A 17626-nucleotide genomic window follows, 5' to 3' on the forward strand; every position below is an offset into this window, starting at 1 on the left:
ACATGGCATTTAATTTTGGGCGAATAATGAATGTTTGCAGCTAAATCTTGTGTCCTAAATCCATCACTTTCTCTACCCACCTGACCCAGTCGCACCCAACTGTCCCTGGACTCTGTGTCCTTTTCTCCTTACAAGGTGGAGAGCTTGCTGTCAAACCTCGACTCAGATTCTGCAACCAGTGCAGACGGCATCAGCCCACGTGTCCTCAAAGCCTGCTCTTCTGCTCTTCCTCACCCTCTATCTGTTCTATTCACCCTCTCATTTGCTCAAGGTCATCTGCCATCTGCTTGGAAATCTGCAAACATCTCTGCCCTGCATAAAAAAGGTGCAAAAACAGATCCCTGTAACTACAGACCAATCAGCCTTCTCCCAATCATCAGCAAGGTTATGGAATCCATCATCGCTTCAGACATGAAATCCTCCCTCTTCTCCAATGGCTTGATTTCGGATCATAAATTTGGTTTCAGACCAGGTCACTCTACCCTGGATATGCTGCTTCTGCTCTCCCATCAATGGACGGAGGTCCTCAATGCCAGACAGGAAATCCGAGCCATATCCCTGGACATATCACGTGCTTTTGACACAGTCTGGCACCCTGCCCTGCTCACCAAACTCTCTTCCCATGGTATTCAAGGCCATCTCCACTCATGGCTCGCAAACTTCCTCTCCTGTCGCAGTCAACGTGTGGCCCTAAATAGAGTTCTTTCATCCCCTCTTCCTGTCCAGGCTGGAGTTCCTCAAGGTAACGTTCTGGGCCCTGTTCTTTTTCTGGTTTTCATCAATGATCTCTCGGACTCTCTGGAAAATCCTCTATATCTCTTTGCTGATGACTCCACCCTCTGCCGTACCATCTGTCATCCCTCAGACCGGCAAGCAGCAGCTTCTTCGCTCACTGCAGATCTGGATAAAATCACAAACTTGTCCAACACGTGAAACGTGTCTTTCAATCCAGACAAATCTCACACTCTCACTATGTCTCTTCGAAAGGACCATTTAGAAAACCCCCATCCACTTTCTCAACAATCCTCTAGAAGAAGTCTTTTCTTTCAAGCTTCTGGGTCTCACTATCTGCCATGACCTTTCCTGAGAAAGTCACATTTCCAACCTCACCTCCAAAGCCAGTCGCCGACTGGGAATCCTCCATCGTGCAAAGTCCTTTCTCGGCCTTCTTGAGCTCCTGACCACTTACAAAGCATTTGTCCGTAGCCTGATGGAGTACTGCTCTCCCCTCTGGGCTGGTGCTCCTGCCTCCCACCTTTCTTGGCTTCATGCTGTTGAAACCAGGGCATTTAGGATCATCGGCATCTCCTGCAATGAAGCCGACTCGGGCCTCTCACTCAATCACCGCAGGTTGGTCGGTGGTCTTTCTGTCTTCTACCGTCTCCTCTCCAGCCTTGCCCCCCCCCGCTCTCTCTGCGATTTGTCCCCACCACATTTCCACAGGGTGCTCCAGGTCCGTCCAACAACCCCCTTCTGGTAAAACTACCAAAATCACGAATCACTGCTCATCTTCACTCTTTCATTCCTCTTTTTTCCCACCTTTGGAATAAACTCCCTCACTCTATTCTTTCCCATTCTTCCCTCCAGGCTTTCAAAACAGCTGTTCACCACCACCTCTTATCATCCCCCATCCAATTCCTCTATCTTTTCTACCCCTGATAATCCACCCAAGCCCACTTCCTTCAATTCCCCTGCTTTCCTTCCTGAAAGTCCCTGTAATGTCCATCTTCTCTTCCCCATGTTCCCTGTCCCATCCCTCTCCCTTCCACAGATCTCCTAATGTGTCTGTTCCCCACTGCTTTGTCCCTCCAACTCCCACCCTTCTTGTCTCATGCCCCCTTGCTGTGCGTTGTGTTTGCTCTCACACGAGCCTTGACAAGGTGTACAAAATTTAAAAAAATAATAATAATTGGTATAATACGTGAGATGCATCTTCCATCGATTATGAAGACACCGACCCATTCAGTATGTTCTTCATTCTGTTCAGGATCAGTACATCTTGATTCACCAAGTTTTATTAGAGCATCAGCTATACGGCGACACTGAAATCAGTCTGGCAGAACTCCGTACCATGTTGCCATCACTGCTGATGAAAGAGAGTGAAACGGAGCCATCCAGCCTTGAACTCGAGTTCCAGGTGTGTATATCACGTGAAGTGCCTTTGGTTGTTAATCCTGAAATAACAAGGCAAACCGTTTTCTTCACTACACGATGACAACGCATTATTTCTGGGTTGAAACGATACATAAGTATGATCCTTAAAATAATATATTTTTTTAAGAATGACTGCACAGTGCTCAGGCATCAACATAAATATTTACAACATAAATGATGTACATATATATATTTATGTATGTGACATTTTAGAAAGTTCCTGATTATGAAGAGATGCAAAATGTAGGGACCACTGGTGCCAACATCAACAACAACAGGTCCCAGCACGTGATTGCTTGTAAGTATTACCTCCCAGTATAGTTTGGAAACAAGGGCCGAATTTTGTATAATTATCATTGAGTGCATTTTTCAGCAAAATCATCCACCAAAAACGAGCCTTTGTTTGTTGTCTATTTCATCATCATGCAGGCTTTTGTATGAATGATTTTGTCTTTGTAAAAACAGAAATAAATATACATTGTCTCTGATAACCATCCTTTCTCACAGATGATTACAACAGAGTCAAACTGAAGAAGATGGAAGTCTATACTGACCATGAATCTGACTGTGAAGATGATGATGAGTCTGATGACGAAGACGAGGATTACATAAATGCATCATACCTGAATGTATGGGAAAAAATTTATTTTTTAAACCTCTCTGCCATTGTTGTCCTGTTTAGTATCAGGCTAGAATCGTTATAATTGTAAGTCGTGATGCTCCATGGAGTAATAAATCCATTACAAAAAGCCTGATAGAGTTCTATAATCCTGATATGCATCGACCCAAGTATTCGAGAGTTTGAAAATTATTATTATTTGCTTATCTGGAATTGGAATTCCAGATACGGTATTGTCATCATGCACCATCTGTCGATCTGTCCATCCGTCTACGATTTCGACTTCTCTGGCCAAACCATTGGGCTAATCCTGCTGAAATTTTGCAGCAAGGTTCCAGTTAGGAACTGGTAACGGGGTTTACAAATCTCATTCTCGTCAGGTAATTTTAAATAGGTCAAAAATATGGACCTAGTAAATTCCTTCAAAAATCTTCTTCAGACTCACCATTCAGAATGCTACCAAATTTGGGTTACAACATTAGGCCACGGCCCAGATAAGCTGCAGGTCCATTGGTCCTATTATTATTATTATTATTATTATTATTATTATTATTATTATTATATTAATATGCTAAACCATAATTTGTGGACGTATCTCCTCCGAAACTGCCAGACGGTTTGGCGCCACTTTTGACATGAGAGTGCTCTGTGGTCTAATGTACAGCATGGGCTGTGTGAGATCGTGCCAGACAGACAGGTTTGGGAATTTTTTAGCGATTTTCTAATTTTTACATTAATTTGCATGGCGATGTGTGACGTCACCGCTGAGAGGTGTAATGATGTCATGACATCATCGGTCATTCGCTGACATCATTACATCTGTTGTCGACTGACCGTCACCGCCGAGAGGCGTAATGCCACTCCTAGCAAACAGCATCTGCAATGTAAAACCCTCTTCTGCACATGTTGACTACCTCAGAAGGTGCATTTGACACAAAAAATGTAACAAGAAACATTTTATATTAAGAAATTCTATAAATCACATTGTGAACACTGGATATATTGATGTCCTAACGAACCCTCACTTCAGCAACTTCCCGCGAAGTGCGGGTTTGGCTCGTTATTATTATTTTCTCACCTGGACTTAGTCAAGCAGGCTTATGTGATGGAGCAGTGTCCACAGCTGAGTGAGTCAAGTCAGTGAGTCCATAAACACTTCAGTCATTATTGTTTGAACCAAACACACAATTTTGATGAAACTTGACTACAACCTACGTCACCTGTGATGTACCAAAGTTTGTGCATGGCATTCAAAAATCAGGTCTGAGGAGGTCTAAGGGGGAGTTCAGTGACTGTTGCTCTTGATCCATGTTAGCTTCAGGATGAGTGGTCCTATTTTTATTATTATTATCGTTATTATTATTACCTCTGCCACTGAAGATGGACAAAGGTTATGTTTTCAACCCTGTCTGTGTTGTCTGCCTGTGAGCAGGATATCTCAAAAAGTTGTGGACGGATTCGGACGAAATTTGTTGAAAAGTTTCGGTGTGTGTCAAGGATGAATTGAATATGAATACATTTTTGTGAAGATCGAAATCTGGATCTGGATACTGGAATAATTTTTTTTTTAAGTGATTCTTCACCATTTTGATATGGGGCCAAAAGCGATGAGATGGGGCATGATGATTCAAAAAATTATAGATGAGTTATGACAAAACTGGGTGGGTGAGTTTGGACAGGTGACAAAAACAAGAGGATTAGATTTTGGTTCAGGTCCGGATCCAGATCTGACCTATCGGTGGGATACAAAACATAAACTGTTCAGCCTGGCGGAGGTATGCGCTCTACTGAGTGCCGTTCGAGTTTCTCATGGGATTTTTGGTGATTACCGAATCGACAAGTAATATTCAAATGCCCATCCTAAGGAGATTAAAAAATCAACCATAATGTGTGGGCTGGCTCTTCCATGAGCCTCATTCCTGCATTGAAAAAAAAAGATAGCACAATAAATGTATTATTATGTTTAAATCCATTTCTGTTCCTGTATTAGTGGCACAACTGCAACATCATGTTAATATTTTTTCGGTCATAATTTGCACTTGATGTTTTTACCTTTTCCATAATTGATTTAGCTTAACGGACAAGGTTGTAAAAGTGTATGATTGGTCAGAGATCAACTCTCATCTGTTCAACCAATAACAAACTAGTTATGAGACAGAGCATTTGACAATGCATGGTCATAGTGGTGTATATTCGTAGATTTTTTTTTTTTTTTTTTTTTTTTTTTTTTTTGTATACCTTGGTCGAGGCTCGTATGAGAGCTAACACACAACTCACAGCAAGGAGGCATGAGACAAGAGGGGCGGGAGTGGAAGGGACAAAACATTGGGGAACAGACACAGGTGAACTGTGGAAGGGAGAGGGATGGGGATGGGACGGGGAACATGGCGAGGGGAAGATGGACATTAAAGGGACTTTCAGGAAGGAAAGCAGGAGAATTGAAGGAAGTGGGCTTGGGTGGATTATCGGGGGTAGAAAAGATCGAGGATTTGGATGGGGGAAGATAAGAGGTGGTGGTGAACAGCTGTTTTGAAAGCCTGAAGGGAAGAATGGGAAAGAATAGAGTGAGGAAGTTTATTCCAAAGGCGGGAAAAAAGAGGAATGAAAGAGTGAAGATGAGCAGTGATTCGTGATTTTGGTAGTTTTACCAGAAGGGGGTTGTTGGCGGACCTTGAGTGCCCTGTGGAAATGTGGTTGGGACAAATCGCAGAGAGAGCAGGGGGGGCAAGGCTGGAGAGGAGTCGGTAGAAGACAGAAAGACCACCGACCAACCTGCGGTGATTGAGTGAGAGGCCCAAAGACTCAGCTTCATTGCGGGAGATGCCAATGATCTTAAAAGCCCTGGTTTCGACAGCGTGAAGTCGAGAAAGGTGGGAGGCAGGAGCACCAGCCCAGAGGGGAGAGCAGTACTCCATCAGGCTACGGACAAAGATGACAGTAGATCTGAGAATGAACCTCCATTAAACTTGATCTGCTTGCAGACTCACACATCATACACTCACTCACCGGCTCTGACTGATTGCACTTGCCTCTCCCATCCCATCACGGACAGTCAAGCCCAACAATCGGCCGAACAATAATTAATTGCCCATATGTTTTTAACATTTCCCTGAACGTTCCTGAATGTCAATAGAAATGTATTTCCTCTCCTTTCTGAGGTCACTTTCCTTTGTGTACTGTTTTCCAGGGATATCATGCTTTGGGAACCTTTATCGCCACTCAGGGACCACTTCAAAATACTTTGGCACATTTCTGGCACATGGTCTTTCAAAAAGATTGCCACAACATAGTGATGCTCACCGAGCTAACAGAAGGAGGAGTCGTAAGTCAAATTCTTGTTTTCTGTTTCCTACAATTATTACTGTGAGAATTAGAATGAACAAACTGCATGGGATGTTGTACTGTGGATATTTGAGTTGATACTTTGGCAACATTCCAAAAGTTACTTTTCAAGGTTAAGTGTAGGGATTACCATCCACGATGTTTTTGTTTGGACTCTTCCTGCTCTATAACTGACATCACAGCTCCATGAGACCCGAGTCTCCAATGTAAGTTTAAATTGCATGAAATTCTGTCTGACATGTTCAGTTTGAAGAGCACTTTCAATTTTCATTCAACTATAATTTTTTTTTTTTATTATTATTATGAACCACAAGGTATCTTGTTGATATACCTACTGTTTACGGTGCAGTTTGGAATTCACTAAGTGCATGTCACAGGAACAATGCTACCAGTATTGGCCCGAGAAGGATGCTCAGACATACGGGGAGGTTGAGGTGCAACTTGTGGAAACTGAGAAGCCGAACGAAGAGTTAACTGTTCGACGCTTTAACATCAAACACAAGCAGGTATAAAATCCACGACTTCTTATATTTCTGTTCTGTTGTAAATTGAATGCTACTTAATTTATGAACCATTGTTGGTGACAAGGGGTGAAATGAAAAACAGAAAGAAAATTAAGTATAAAATCATCAAACATAATGACTTAATTAACAAAACCAAACTCTTGTACCACATTTTTGTCATGCAGAATTGTTTTACAAATCAATGTTTCTTCTTCTTCCTCTTTCGGCTTGCTCCCGTTAGGGGTCGCCACAGCGGACCAACTGTCTCCATTTTGCTCTATCCTCCACATCTTCCATTGACACTCCAACCACCCGCATGTCCGCCCTCACCGCATCCATGAACCTCTTCTTTGGCCTTCCTCTTCTCCTCCTGCCTGGCGGCTCCATCTTCAACATCCTTCTCCCGATATACTCCGTTTCCCTCCTGTGCACATGTCCAAACCATCTCAATCTCGCCTCTCTCACTTTGTCTCCAAACCGTCCTTCCTGCGCTGTCCCTCTAATACACTCATTTCTTATCCTATCCATCCTCGTCACTCCCAACGAGAATCGCAGCATCTTTAACTCTGCCACCTCCAGCTCTGCTTCCTGTCTTTTTGTCAGCGCCACCGCCTCCAAACCATACAACATAGCTGGTCTCACTACCGTCTTGTATACTTTCCCCTTCACTCTTGCAGCTACCCTTCTGTCACAAATCACTCCTGCAGCTCTTCTCCACCCACTCCATCCTGCCTGCACTCTCTTTTTCACTTCTCTCCCACACTCTCCGTTACTTTGGACAGTTGATCCCAAGTATTTAAACCAATCCACCTTCCCCACCTCAACTCCTTGCAACTGCACCATACCACCACCCTCCCTCTCATTTACGCACATGTACTCCGTCTTACTCCTACTGACTAACATTCCCCTTCTCTCCAGTGCGTACCTCCACCTCTCAAGGCTCGATTCAGCCTGCTCCCTACTCTCCCTACAGATCATGATGTCATCCGCGAACATCATGGTCCATGGAGACTCCAGTCTGATCTCGTCCGTCAACCTGTCCATCACCATTGCAAACAGGAAAGGGCTCAGAGTCGATCCTTGGTGCAATCCCACTTTAACCTTAAACCGGTCCGTCATTCCTACCGCACACCTCACCGCTGTCACACTGTCCTCATACATATCCTGCACGATCCTCACATACTTCTCCACCACTCCCGACTTCCTCATACAATACCACAACTCCTCTCTTGGCACCCTATCATAAGCTTTCTCTAAATCCACAAACACACAATGTAACTCTTTCTGGCCTTCCCTATACTTCTCCATCAACATTCTCAAAGCAAACATCGCATCAGTGGTGCTCTTTCCTGGCATAAACCCATATTGCTGCTCACAGATCGTCACCTCTCCTCTCAACCGAGCTTCCACTACTCTTTCCCACAACTTCATGGTGTGGCTTAACAACTTTATCCCTCTGTAATTTCCACAGCTCTGCACATCACCCTTATTCTTGAAAATCGGAATCAGTACACTTAATCTCCACTCCTCCGGCATCCTCTCACTTTCCAAGACTTTATTAAACAATCTGGTTAACAACCCCACTGCCATCTCTCCTAAGCACTTCCATGCCTCCACTGGTATACCATCTGGGCCAACCGCCTTTCCACTTTTCATCTTCTTCATAGCAGTCCTCACTTCATCCTTACTGATCCACCCCACTTCCAGATTCACTATCTCCACCTCTTCCAACCTTCTCTCTCTCTCATTTTCTTCATTCATCAGCTCCTCAAAGTACTCCATCCACCTTCTCAACACACTCTCCTCGCTCGTCAGCACATTCCCATTTGCGTCCTTTATCACCCGAACCTGCAGCACATCCTTCCCAGCTCGGTCCCTCTGTCTTGCCAATCGGTATAAATCCTTTTCCCCTTCTTTTGTATCCAGCTTCTCATACAGCTCGTCATATGCCTTTTCCTTGGCCTTTGCCACCTCTCTTTTTGCTTTTCGACGCCACTCCTTGTACTCCTGCCGACTTTCTTCATCTCTCTGACTATCCCACTTCTTTTTAGCCAACCCCTTCTTCCTTATACTTTCCTGTACTTCCTCATTCCACCACCAAGTCTCCTTATCTTCCTTCCTCTGTCCAGATGTCACACCAAGTACCTTCTGAGCTATCTCCCTCACAACTTCTGCTGTCGTTGCCCAATCATCCCACCCATCTTTACCACCATCCAACGCCTGTCTCACCTCCTCCCTAAATTTCACGCAACAGTCTTCCTCCTTCAGCTTCCACCATCTGGTCCTTGGTTCAGCCCTCACTCTCTTCCTCAACCTCACCTCTAAAGTCATCCTACAGACCACCAATCGATGCTGTCGGGCTACACTCTCCCCTGCCACAACCTTACAGTCACTAATCTCTTTCAGGTTGCATCTCCTACTTAAGATGTAATCCACCTGTGTGCACTTTCCTCCACTCTTGTATGTCACCCTGTGTTCCTCCTTCTTCTTGAAATACGTGTTTACCACTGCCATTTCCATTCTTTTTGCAAACTCTACCACCATTTGCCCTTCCACATTTCTCTTGTTGAGACCGTACTTCCCCATCACCTCCTCATCCTCTTTATTCCCTTCCCCAACATGACCATTGAAATCTGCTCCAATCACCACTCTTTCATCCTTGGATACACTCTCCACCACTTCATCTAACTCACTCCAGAAATCTTCTTTATATTCCATCTCACACCCCATATGTGGGGCATATGCACTGATGACATTCATCATCACCCCTTCAATTTCCAACTTCACACTCATCACTCGGTCAGACACCCTCCTCACCTCCAATACCCTCTTGACATGATCTTCCTTCAGGATTATCCCGACACCATTTCTCCTCCCATCCACACCATGGTAGAACAGTTTGAAACCACCTCCAATGCTCCTCGCCTTACTCCCCATCCACTTGGTCTCTTGTACACACAGTATGTCCACCTTTCTTCTCTCCATCATATCAGCCAACTCTCGCCCTTTGCCAGTCATCGTCCCAACATTCAGAGTTCCAACTCTCACCTCCACACTTCTACCCTTCCCCTCTCCCACTGCCTCCGGACTCGCCTTCCCCGTCTCCTTCTCCTCCTTCGCCCAGCAGTAGCACAATTTCCACTGGTACCCTGCTGACCACCGGTACCGGTGGCGGTCGTTGGTAACCCGGGCCTCGACCGATCCGGTATGGAAATTCGTTTTGTTGTCCGCATAATGATTTGGCATAGGTTTTTACGCCGGATGCCCTTCCTGACGCAACCCTGGTCGCCTCTTACGACACACAGGGATATGGTACACCTATTCTAACCGGGGCATACACCGGGCCCAGTACAACTGGTGCTCATTTCGCCGACCTCGGAAGGATGGCAGGCTGAGTCAACCCCCTGGTGTTTTCGACTTGGTTTATATATATATATTTATATATATATAGATATAGATATATATATATATATATATATATATATATATATATATATATATATATATATATATATATATATATACATATATATATATATATATATTTATATATATATATACACATTATATAAATACATATATATATATATATATATATATATATACATACATATATTAATTCAGTGTCCCAACGGGGCTTGAACTCTGGACCTCTTGGGTCCCAAGCCACTGCCCTTACCACTGCGCCAACACCAGGCTCAATGTTTAACAAACAGAAACCGTGTGTAATGTTTTATTTTATCTTTAACAAGCAAAATAAGCTTGGTGTTGGCTTTACAGTTAAGGTGGCTCGCTTAAGATCTTAGGGTCTTGAGTTTGAGCCCCCGTCGTGCCGTTACATAACACCAGGTGGGCTGATTCAGACTGTAATCCTTCCGAGGTCAGCACAATGAGTCCTGGCTTACGGGAAACAGGGGGCACTGCATCAGTGGCACAGTTGTGCTCCCAGCAATGATGCAACGAACAGCAACAGGCTCCATACGAAAAAATAATAACGACTAAAAGTACCCATCCCCCGTGGCAGGAAAAGTTTAAGTTAATCTTTAAATTTTAAATTATTTCATGGACTTTAAAAAGGTTAATTGTGTTGCACTCTTAGTTTCACTCCAAAACCAAAGCCCGCCAGAAGATGGTGGTGAAACATTGAGTGGCGGAGGTTGGTTTTGTCTAAAAGAGGTCAATATATAGCTATTTCAAATTGAGTGTTACTCCATGAAGATCTATGTTCAATCTACTTTAATCCAGATGTGAGTGATGATTTTAAAGATTAATGGAAGGGACAATAAAGTGACTGATTTTATAGCATCAACAAAAGTAAAATGATAATGCAAAATCAACCAATCAGCAGCCGTATTAGTGTATATTCAAACACAGCATGGGAAGCAGCCACCGTAAACTGGAGACAGACAGACAAATTGACGGACAGACACAATGGTTCGCAATATATGTATAAGATAGATACATGGCACCAATAAATTAATGACTAGTAAAATGTAGTTAAAGGATGTGCAACATTATTTGATATGTTCATATTTGTTCTTAGATAACGTTTTAATGTATAGTAGCAATGTGCCAAGTTGCCTTATATATAATAAGCACTAGTAATGCAGCACTGCTGGGAAAATGTCGTTGGTTTAATTTACCATTTTCCATTTCCATATATTTTCTCTTTCTGTTATATTGACAGAAATGCAGAGAAGTGAGGCAGTTTCAGATACATTCTTGGCGGGGAAAAGTTGTCCCTTCTTCGAATAAAGGCCTCATTGAAATCATCAAGACCATACAGATGAAACAAGAAATCTTTGGCTTTAAACGACCAATTGTCGTTCACTGCAGGTAAAGAACAATTGCACTTGCAACCAAAGATTGTTCACATCAAACACAAATTTTATTCAACTATAATCATGAAAATGTGTTCAGGAACCAAACAAAGCAAACTGTTCCAAGCAAATTCAATGTCAAACAAAACTATGATTAACACTTTATACGAGTTCTAGCATCATGTAAAAACGAGGCGAATGAGTAAAAAGACAAGGAACGAACAGTGTGGTCACAATTAGACAAAATAAGCAAGAAAATAAAAAACAGCAACCCCATTATGGTGAAACTACCTAAATCCAGGATCACTGCTCACCTTGACTCATTCGTTCCTTTTTTTGTCCTGCTTATGGAATTAACTTCCATGTCCTCTTCAATTTCATTCTTCCCTCCAGGTTTTCAACACAGCTGTTCACCGACCAACATCCCATTGGCCTCTTCTAAGCCCACCTCTTTCCAAATTTTCAGTTTTTCCTTCCTGAGAGTTTGCTTCTGTGTCAATGTTGTCCATCCTGTTCCTCCTCCCCTAACCCCATCCCTTATTTGTCCAAGTATCCCTCTATTTTGTCCTTAAACCATGTTGTTGGTGTTTCCCCCTTCTTTCTACTGTTCCTTTTATTCTGTTATGTCCTAATACATTCTATGTTCTAGCTCCTCCTTGAGTCTCAACTTTGTATGAAGAAAACCCAGCAAAGTATGAGAGAGAAGTGAGGAATCACAGTAATCTGCAAGTAGGAGCATTGGGTTAGGTCAGGTTTGTGAGGGTAGATAATATTCCAGGTAGGCATGGGGGATTTGAAGGTGGTGGTGGTAGTGGTGGTGGTAGATCGACTGCTTTTGAAGTCTTGGAGGAAAAGTTATTGATCCCCTCCAGATAGCAGTTCCACAGACGGGAGAAAAAAGGAACAAAGTAACGGAAGTGAGTGGAAAAATCTGACCTTTGGTACTTTTGCTACCAGGACAGGATTACTGGAGAATTGGGGCAAGTCCATTTTAAAAGCAGAAAGATTTGTGCTTTGGTCTCTTTGTGGGAAATGCCAATAAAGTTGAGACCTTTAGATTCCACAGAATCCATGACAGATGTAATGCTGGAGACCTCACCCATAGGTTAGAGCACTACTCCATTGAGGTTCAGACAAAGGCCTTGTGTGTCGAGTTATTCCAATTATTATTGAAAATAAAATTAGGATGAAGAATGACTGACATAAACATCCAAAAAATTTTATTCATTGGTGGTATTGATATTTCATATCATTTTTTTAATTACATGCATTAAAGTTGTTCTTTTGCTGAATTCTTTCAATTGCATCAAAATTGTATAAAACAATACATATTATATTATTTTATTTTGGCTGACTAATACATTTCTAATTAATGTAAATATTTTTATGGTTCTCTATCAAAATTATTAAGTTGTTGAAATTGTTGTTATAAATCTACATTAATACCTTCACGTTGCAGGTCTAAAAGAGCTCCACATGGTTGTTGTTGGGGTTCTTGTTTGGGGGTCGATTTTTGAAATGGTCACCATTGGTCGGACAGCTGCCGGACCCCACCCACATTTGTCGCTTGACTCCACCCATCTTGGCACCCTGCCAAAATAATATGACCGCCATTTTGGTTTTCTGGTGGGCCGAAGACATCAGGCCTGTAGGCCTCTGCTGATTATACACTGCCCGGTTTTGTTGCATCAGATTTCCATTGGCTTTGCTTGCATCGAGTGTGACTCACGATGAGAGACCCCAAAAATCGAATCATATGTCAAATAAAAATGATTAGTAAGGTTTAATCAAGCCCATATGCGCCTCTCTAAAAAACATAGCGTTACATAATTTTTGAACGGCCCCATATTGGGGTTAAACATTCCGTGACCTTGTGACGAATCAGCTCGTTTTGATACAACCGTGGCGGAGGCTGACATGGATGAATGGTGTCGAGTTAATTTTTTAATGGCGAATAAAATGTGTGTTTCCCAATCGTGCTGTTCATCTTTTAAGGGTGCTTTAAATGCGCGTTTCACAATCGGCCGTTTCCAGATTTTGTCGCAGGTTGTGACCACAGTGCGGTCATTCTTGTTTAAGTTAATAGATTTGACCGAAATGTTTAACTTTTTCAATGCAAACTGATAAATTACCATCGAGTTCGAAAGTGAAGCTTGCGGCTCCTCATTGAAGGACACATGGCTCTTTTACTCCAAGCGGAATTTTCTTGCATTTTCATTTATTGTAGCTTCGACCTGTTAAATTGTATTTTTGGTGTTTTGTGTAAACTTATGATGTAACTCTTTGTTCTCTGCCACGTACCCCACTTGATACCTGATTTATTTTACTTTTCTCTTGACTTGGTCCGTTCTATTCAATTACTTTACTTACTACTGTAATGCTAATATTTTCTAACACCCTTGCTACACTCATGAACAACCATGATTTATTGTACAACAGACTCAGTTATGTAATAGTTGGAGGGTTTGCTTTGAGTCTGAGAGGTAGGAGGTTCTAACCCCTTCCAAATCATACTAAAGACTTAAAAAAAAAACTTTAAAGATGTGTTTCTTCCTTGTGTATCTGCCCCCATACCCTTTTGGTAGTTTGTGAACCTGCTGCCTTTTATCTTTTATTGTTTAGTTCGATCTTCCATGAGCCAAGACCTTTGCACAAAAGTGCAAATATTTAAATATTGATGACACTAAAAGCTCAGAAAGCATATAAATATTTACTGTAATTAATAATGTTGCAAAATAAGTTTATGATTAAGAGAAAGAGTAAAAGCAGAAATCTTATTGTCATACTCCCAGGCAAAGAAAACTCATTATTTTTGGCTGATGGGATAGCTCAGAGGGAGAGTAGTTGCCTTTGCGCCGCGTCCCGGGTTCAATCCTCGGCCGAGGTATAAGAGCAGGACTTTGCATCAAGGAGTCTATCATCTTTCAGATGAGATGTTAAGCTTGGGACCCGTTTCATAGCACAACCTGGTGGATGTAAAATCTACCAAAACGTCTTTCACAAGAGCTATGTTGGCAAGACTTATACCCCATCTAAATTCCAAATTCCAGTTCTGACCTGCTCAGGCCACAACCTCACTCCCGTAAATGATGCAAATGAGCAGCCATGTGCTGCATGCTGAGCAGTTATGAATTGAAATGATTCTTTCCTGCATTACGTTGATTGTAACTCATCTAAATGTTAATCTGATCACAATTGTTGCGGAATATAATATTCATTTATTTGCTACATTCATTAATAAATAATAATTACTCGATTGTGGACCTCGAACATCCGAGGTTTCTGCTCCAACCTGACAGAACAGCCTTACATCTTGCTCAACTTGACGCCCTGGAAATCAAGTTTCGGCCGTGAAAGAATAACATACAAACAAACACACAAACAATTGAAAATATTTTTATCGATAATAATTACAAATCCACTACTAATTAATTTAAATTGTTTCTTGATAATTTATACAAGTTAAATCTCCTGCCGTCTCCTGTACATCCAAATCAAATAAAAGATCTATCAAGCAAACCTCCAACATTTAAGCTCGTTTTCCTACATAAAGCCTAATAAAACTTTCATTATCCTTCATTAAAAAAAACTTCCAGAGTTCAAAATATTTATTAATCTGCTGAATTAATTTTTATTCAAGAAAACTGTTTACTGTTGACATGTTGCTGGCCATGTCATGAATTGATTTTCTTATTTAATCAATTTGAAGCAAGCCTATCTCATCGATATTGATTGCTTTATTAAAAACAACCTAGTGGATATACCTCTCAGGGTGGGCTGGTGGGATGGTATGTGATTTAATAGGACATGAAGGCCATGGAACAATCTAGTGATGGCTGGGCTTAAAGCGTGGTGGAATTTCGTGATGCCACCCGGCATGGCAGACGATGAAACAAAAAAAAAGGATTCATTTTGATTAGAACGAATGCAATAAATCGACACGCAAATGAATTTATATTCCGTATTCATAATTATAATACATTTGCAAATCATGCCGACGATGTTTGGCGACGGTGCTCGAAACGGTGAGAGAGGAGATAGGAAACGTGAGACAAAGGGACAGATGTCATCCTTTTTGTTTACATCGAAGATAGTCTACTTCTTAAGCTTCCTTATTTCAGTTTAGCAAGTGGCTCTGATTGCAAAATATTTTCAAGAAATATTCGTTTGTCAAGTGTTATTGTGCTGGGAATATCGTGCGATCTTGATCTTGATTCTGACATTTTCCAGCGATGGAGCTGAGCGGACTGGTACGTTTTGCGCTTTGTGGAACATTCTGGAAAGTGGCCGAATGGAGGGCATGGTGGATGTTTTCCAGACAGTAAAAAAGCTTCGTCTTCAACGACCAGCCATGATCAAAACCTTGGTGAGTGAAAGTAAAGCATTGCATGTATGTATGACAGTATCTTTGACTTGATATTTCGCAATAACCTAAAACAAGGCTACTCAAACCACTGATACTGTGACCCTGAAGTTAAGTTTCCATTTTTGTTACCTGTCTGTACAAACTGTGGCTTCTGACGACAATTTTTTTTTTCAGGATCACTACCGCTTTTGCTACGAGACGGTGGTCAAAGTCATCAAAGTCCAAAATGGAGTTCCTGCTAGCACAGCCAGCAAACAAAGCCCCGACACGAAAACTGATGAAGTTGTACTGGAGATGGACGATGTACCGGATGTTACAAACAAGAAACAAGAAAACAACGCAGGTCCCTCTTCATCTCTTACATCAAAATGTATCTAAGGTTCCTTCCTTGCTTACAGAATGACTGATAGTGTTGACATTGATCATTTTCATTTGTTTTGCAGATGTTCCGTTGATCACAGGGGCAACGGATGATGAAAAGAAGCCGCAAGAGAAAGGAATTGAAAATAAATCAGAAAACAAAGAAAAAGATCAAGAGATAGTTTAAAAGATTATCGTTGGAGGGGGAGTGGCGATGCGCATGCACCTATAAATGGGTCTTTACATACTACACACAGATGCAAGATTTAGCAGAGTGGAAATGAGCATTAAGAGGACAGAAGTGGTTTTAATTTGTTGCAGGTGATGAATGATTGTACGATATATAAATGTAAAAGTTAGTGGGAAACTCACAGAACTGAAGCCACAGTCGAGGTATGGAGATCAGATTGGTAAGAAATGAGAAATAGATAAGATTTTTTTGGAGAAAAGACGTGTAACATGTTCATCATCGGACCAACTACATACCACAATTCTGTCAGGTCTCACCGTTGATCACAACAAAGGTAATCTTGCTTCATTTCGCTCGAGATGAAACGCTTCGCAACAGGAGGAAGCGAATTGTCGAGATATCGCGTTTGGTAATGCCTTTTGTAAATATCCTGCACAATAACCAAGAATGCAAGTCAAAAAAATCTCAACATGATCAAGATGAAAGGTGGACTGTTAATATAATTCCTTTGATTAAGAGTGAAGCTGTTCAACATAAATGGATTTTACATTTAAATCAGTAAGGTGCATTGTGGGGAATTTATTTTGGTTTTTTTTTTTAGTGATTATTATGATCACCACGAGAAACATTGGGAACAATCTCGACAAAGAATGAGGTCGACTTCAAATGTTTGAGAATAAATGTATATTTTGAGAGATGATCGATAGCATGAGTCACGCAGGACAATGAAGTGAATCAGCAGAAACTGATGAAAGAGGAAGATATTTTGAATGACATATTTATCTGAGTGTATATAATCTGAGAAATTTGTTGTTGAGTATGTTGTTGGGTTGATACTGAAAGCTTTGAATCGGTCCGCATCTCTCAGCAAGCAACATAAGAACAGATGCAAGTCATTGTTAGATGCAAGCGCGGTCTTAACGGAGAACAGTCAGTGGCAGGGAGTTCCTTTTTTAATTATTATTTTAAATACGTAATCAAAGTTTGTTTTTCAGCAAATAATTCACAAGTGTAAATATGAGGCCTGGCAGGAGAGCTTAGAGGTATGCATAGTCATTTTTGAACGCTCTTTCATAGGTTAGAATCTTAACCCAGCTATAAACTGTCAGCCCGGTGTTTCGCAGACAGGGTGAGCCATCAATGCGTGTGCCATCCCCTGGAAGGACGTTAAGCCAGAGTATCCATATGTTACGCCAGCCCTGGGGACGTCGGTAGACATTAAATAGACTACGGTGTCTTTCCCGAAGAGTAAGCAAGTCATCCCAGAACCCT

The 17626-nt window shown here is 41.8% G+C and overlaps 1 protein-coding gene across 2 annotated transcripts in view; it reads left to right on the plus strand.

Moving 5' to 3' along the window:
• Positions 1-17032, plus strand: part of PTPRC (protein tyrosine phosphatase receptor type C) — a 116330-nt gene extending 99298 nt beyond the window's left edge. For both annotated transcript variants that reach the window (XM_085883265.1, XM_085883266.1), the window contains exons 24-32: positions 1988-2137; positions 2368-2452; positions 2662-2783; positions 5961-6095; positions 6493-6621; positions 11306-11454; positions 15669-15804; positions 15979-16147; positions 16248-17032. In XM_085883265.1, coding sequence (XP_085739391.1) covers positions 1988-2137; positions 2368-2452; positions 2662-2783; positions 5961-6095; positions 6493-6621; positions 11306-11454; positions 15669-15804; positions 15979-16147; positions 16248-16351 — 1179 coding nt within the window. In that variant the 3' untranslated portion in view covers positions 16352-17032. The remainder of the gene's footprint in view (positions 1-1987; positions 2138-2367; positions 2453-2661; positions 2784-5960; positions 6096-6492; positions 6622-11305; positions 11455-15668; positions 15805-15978; positions 16148-16247) is intronic.
• Positions 17033-17626: the final 594 nt, after the last annotated feature.

Source organism: Eptatretus burgeri, chromosome 5 (assembly GCF_056783735.1).
Source record: "Eptatretus burgeri isolate ZD-2024b chromosome 5, Ebu_testis_v1, whole genome shotgun sequence".
NCBI classification, from domain to species: domain Eukaryota; kingdom Metazoa; phylum Chordata; class Myxini; order Myxiniformes; family Myxinidae; genus Eptatretus; species Eptatretus burgeri.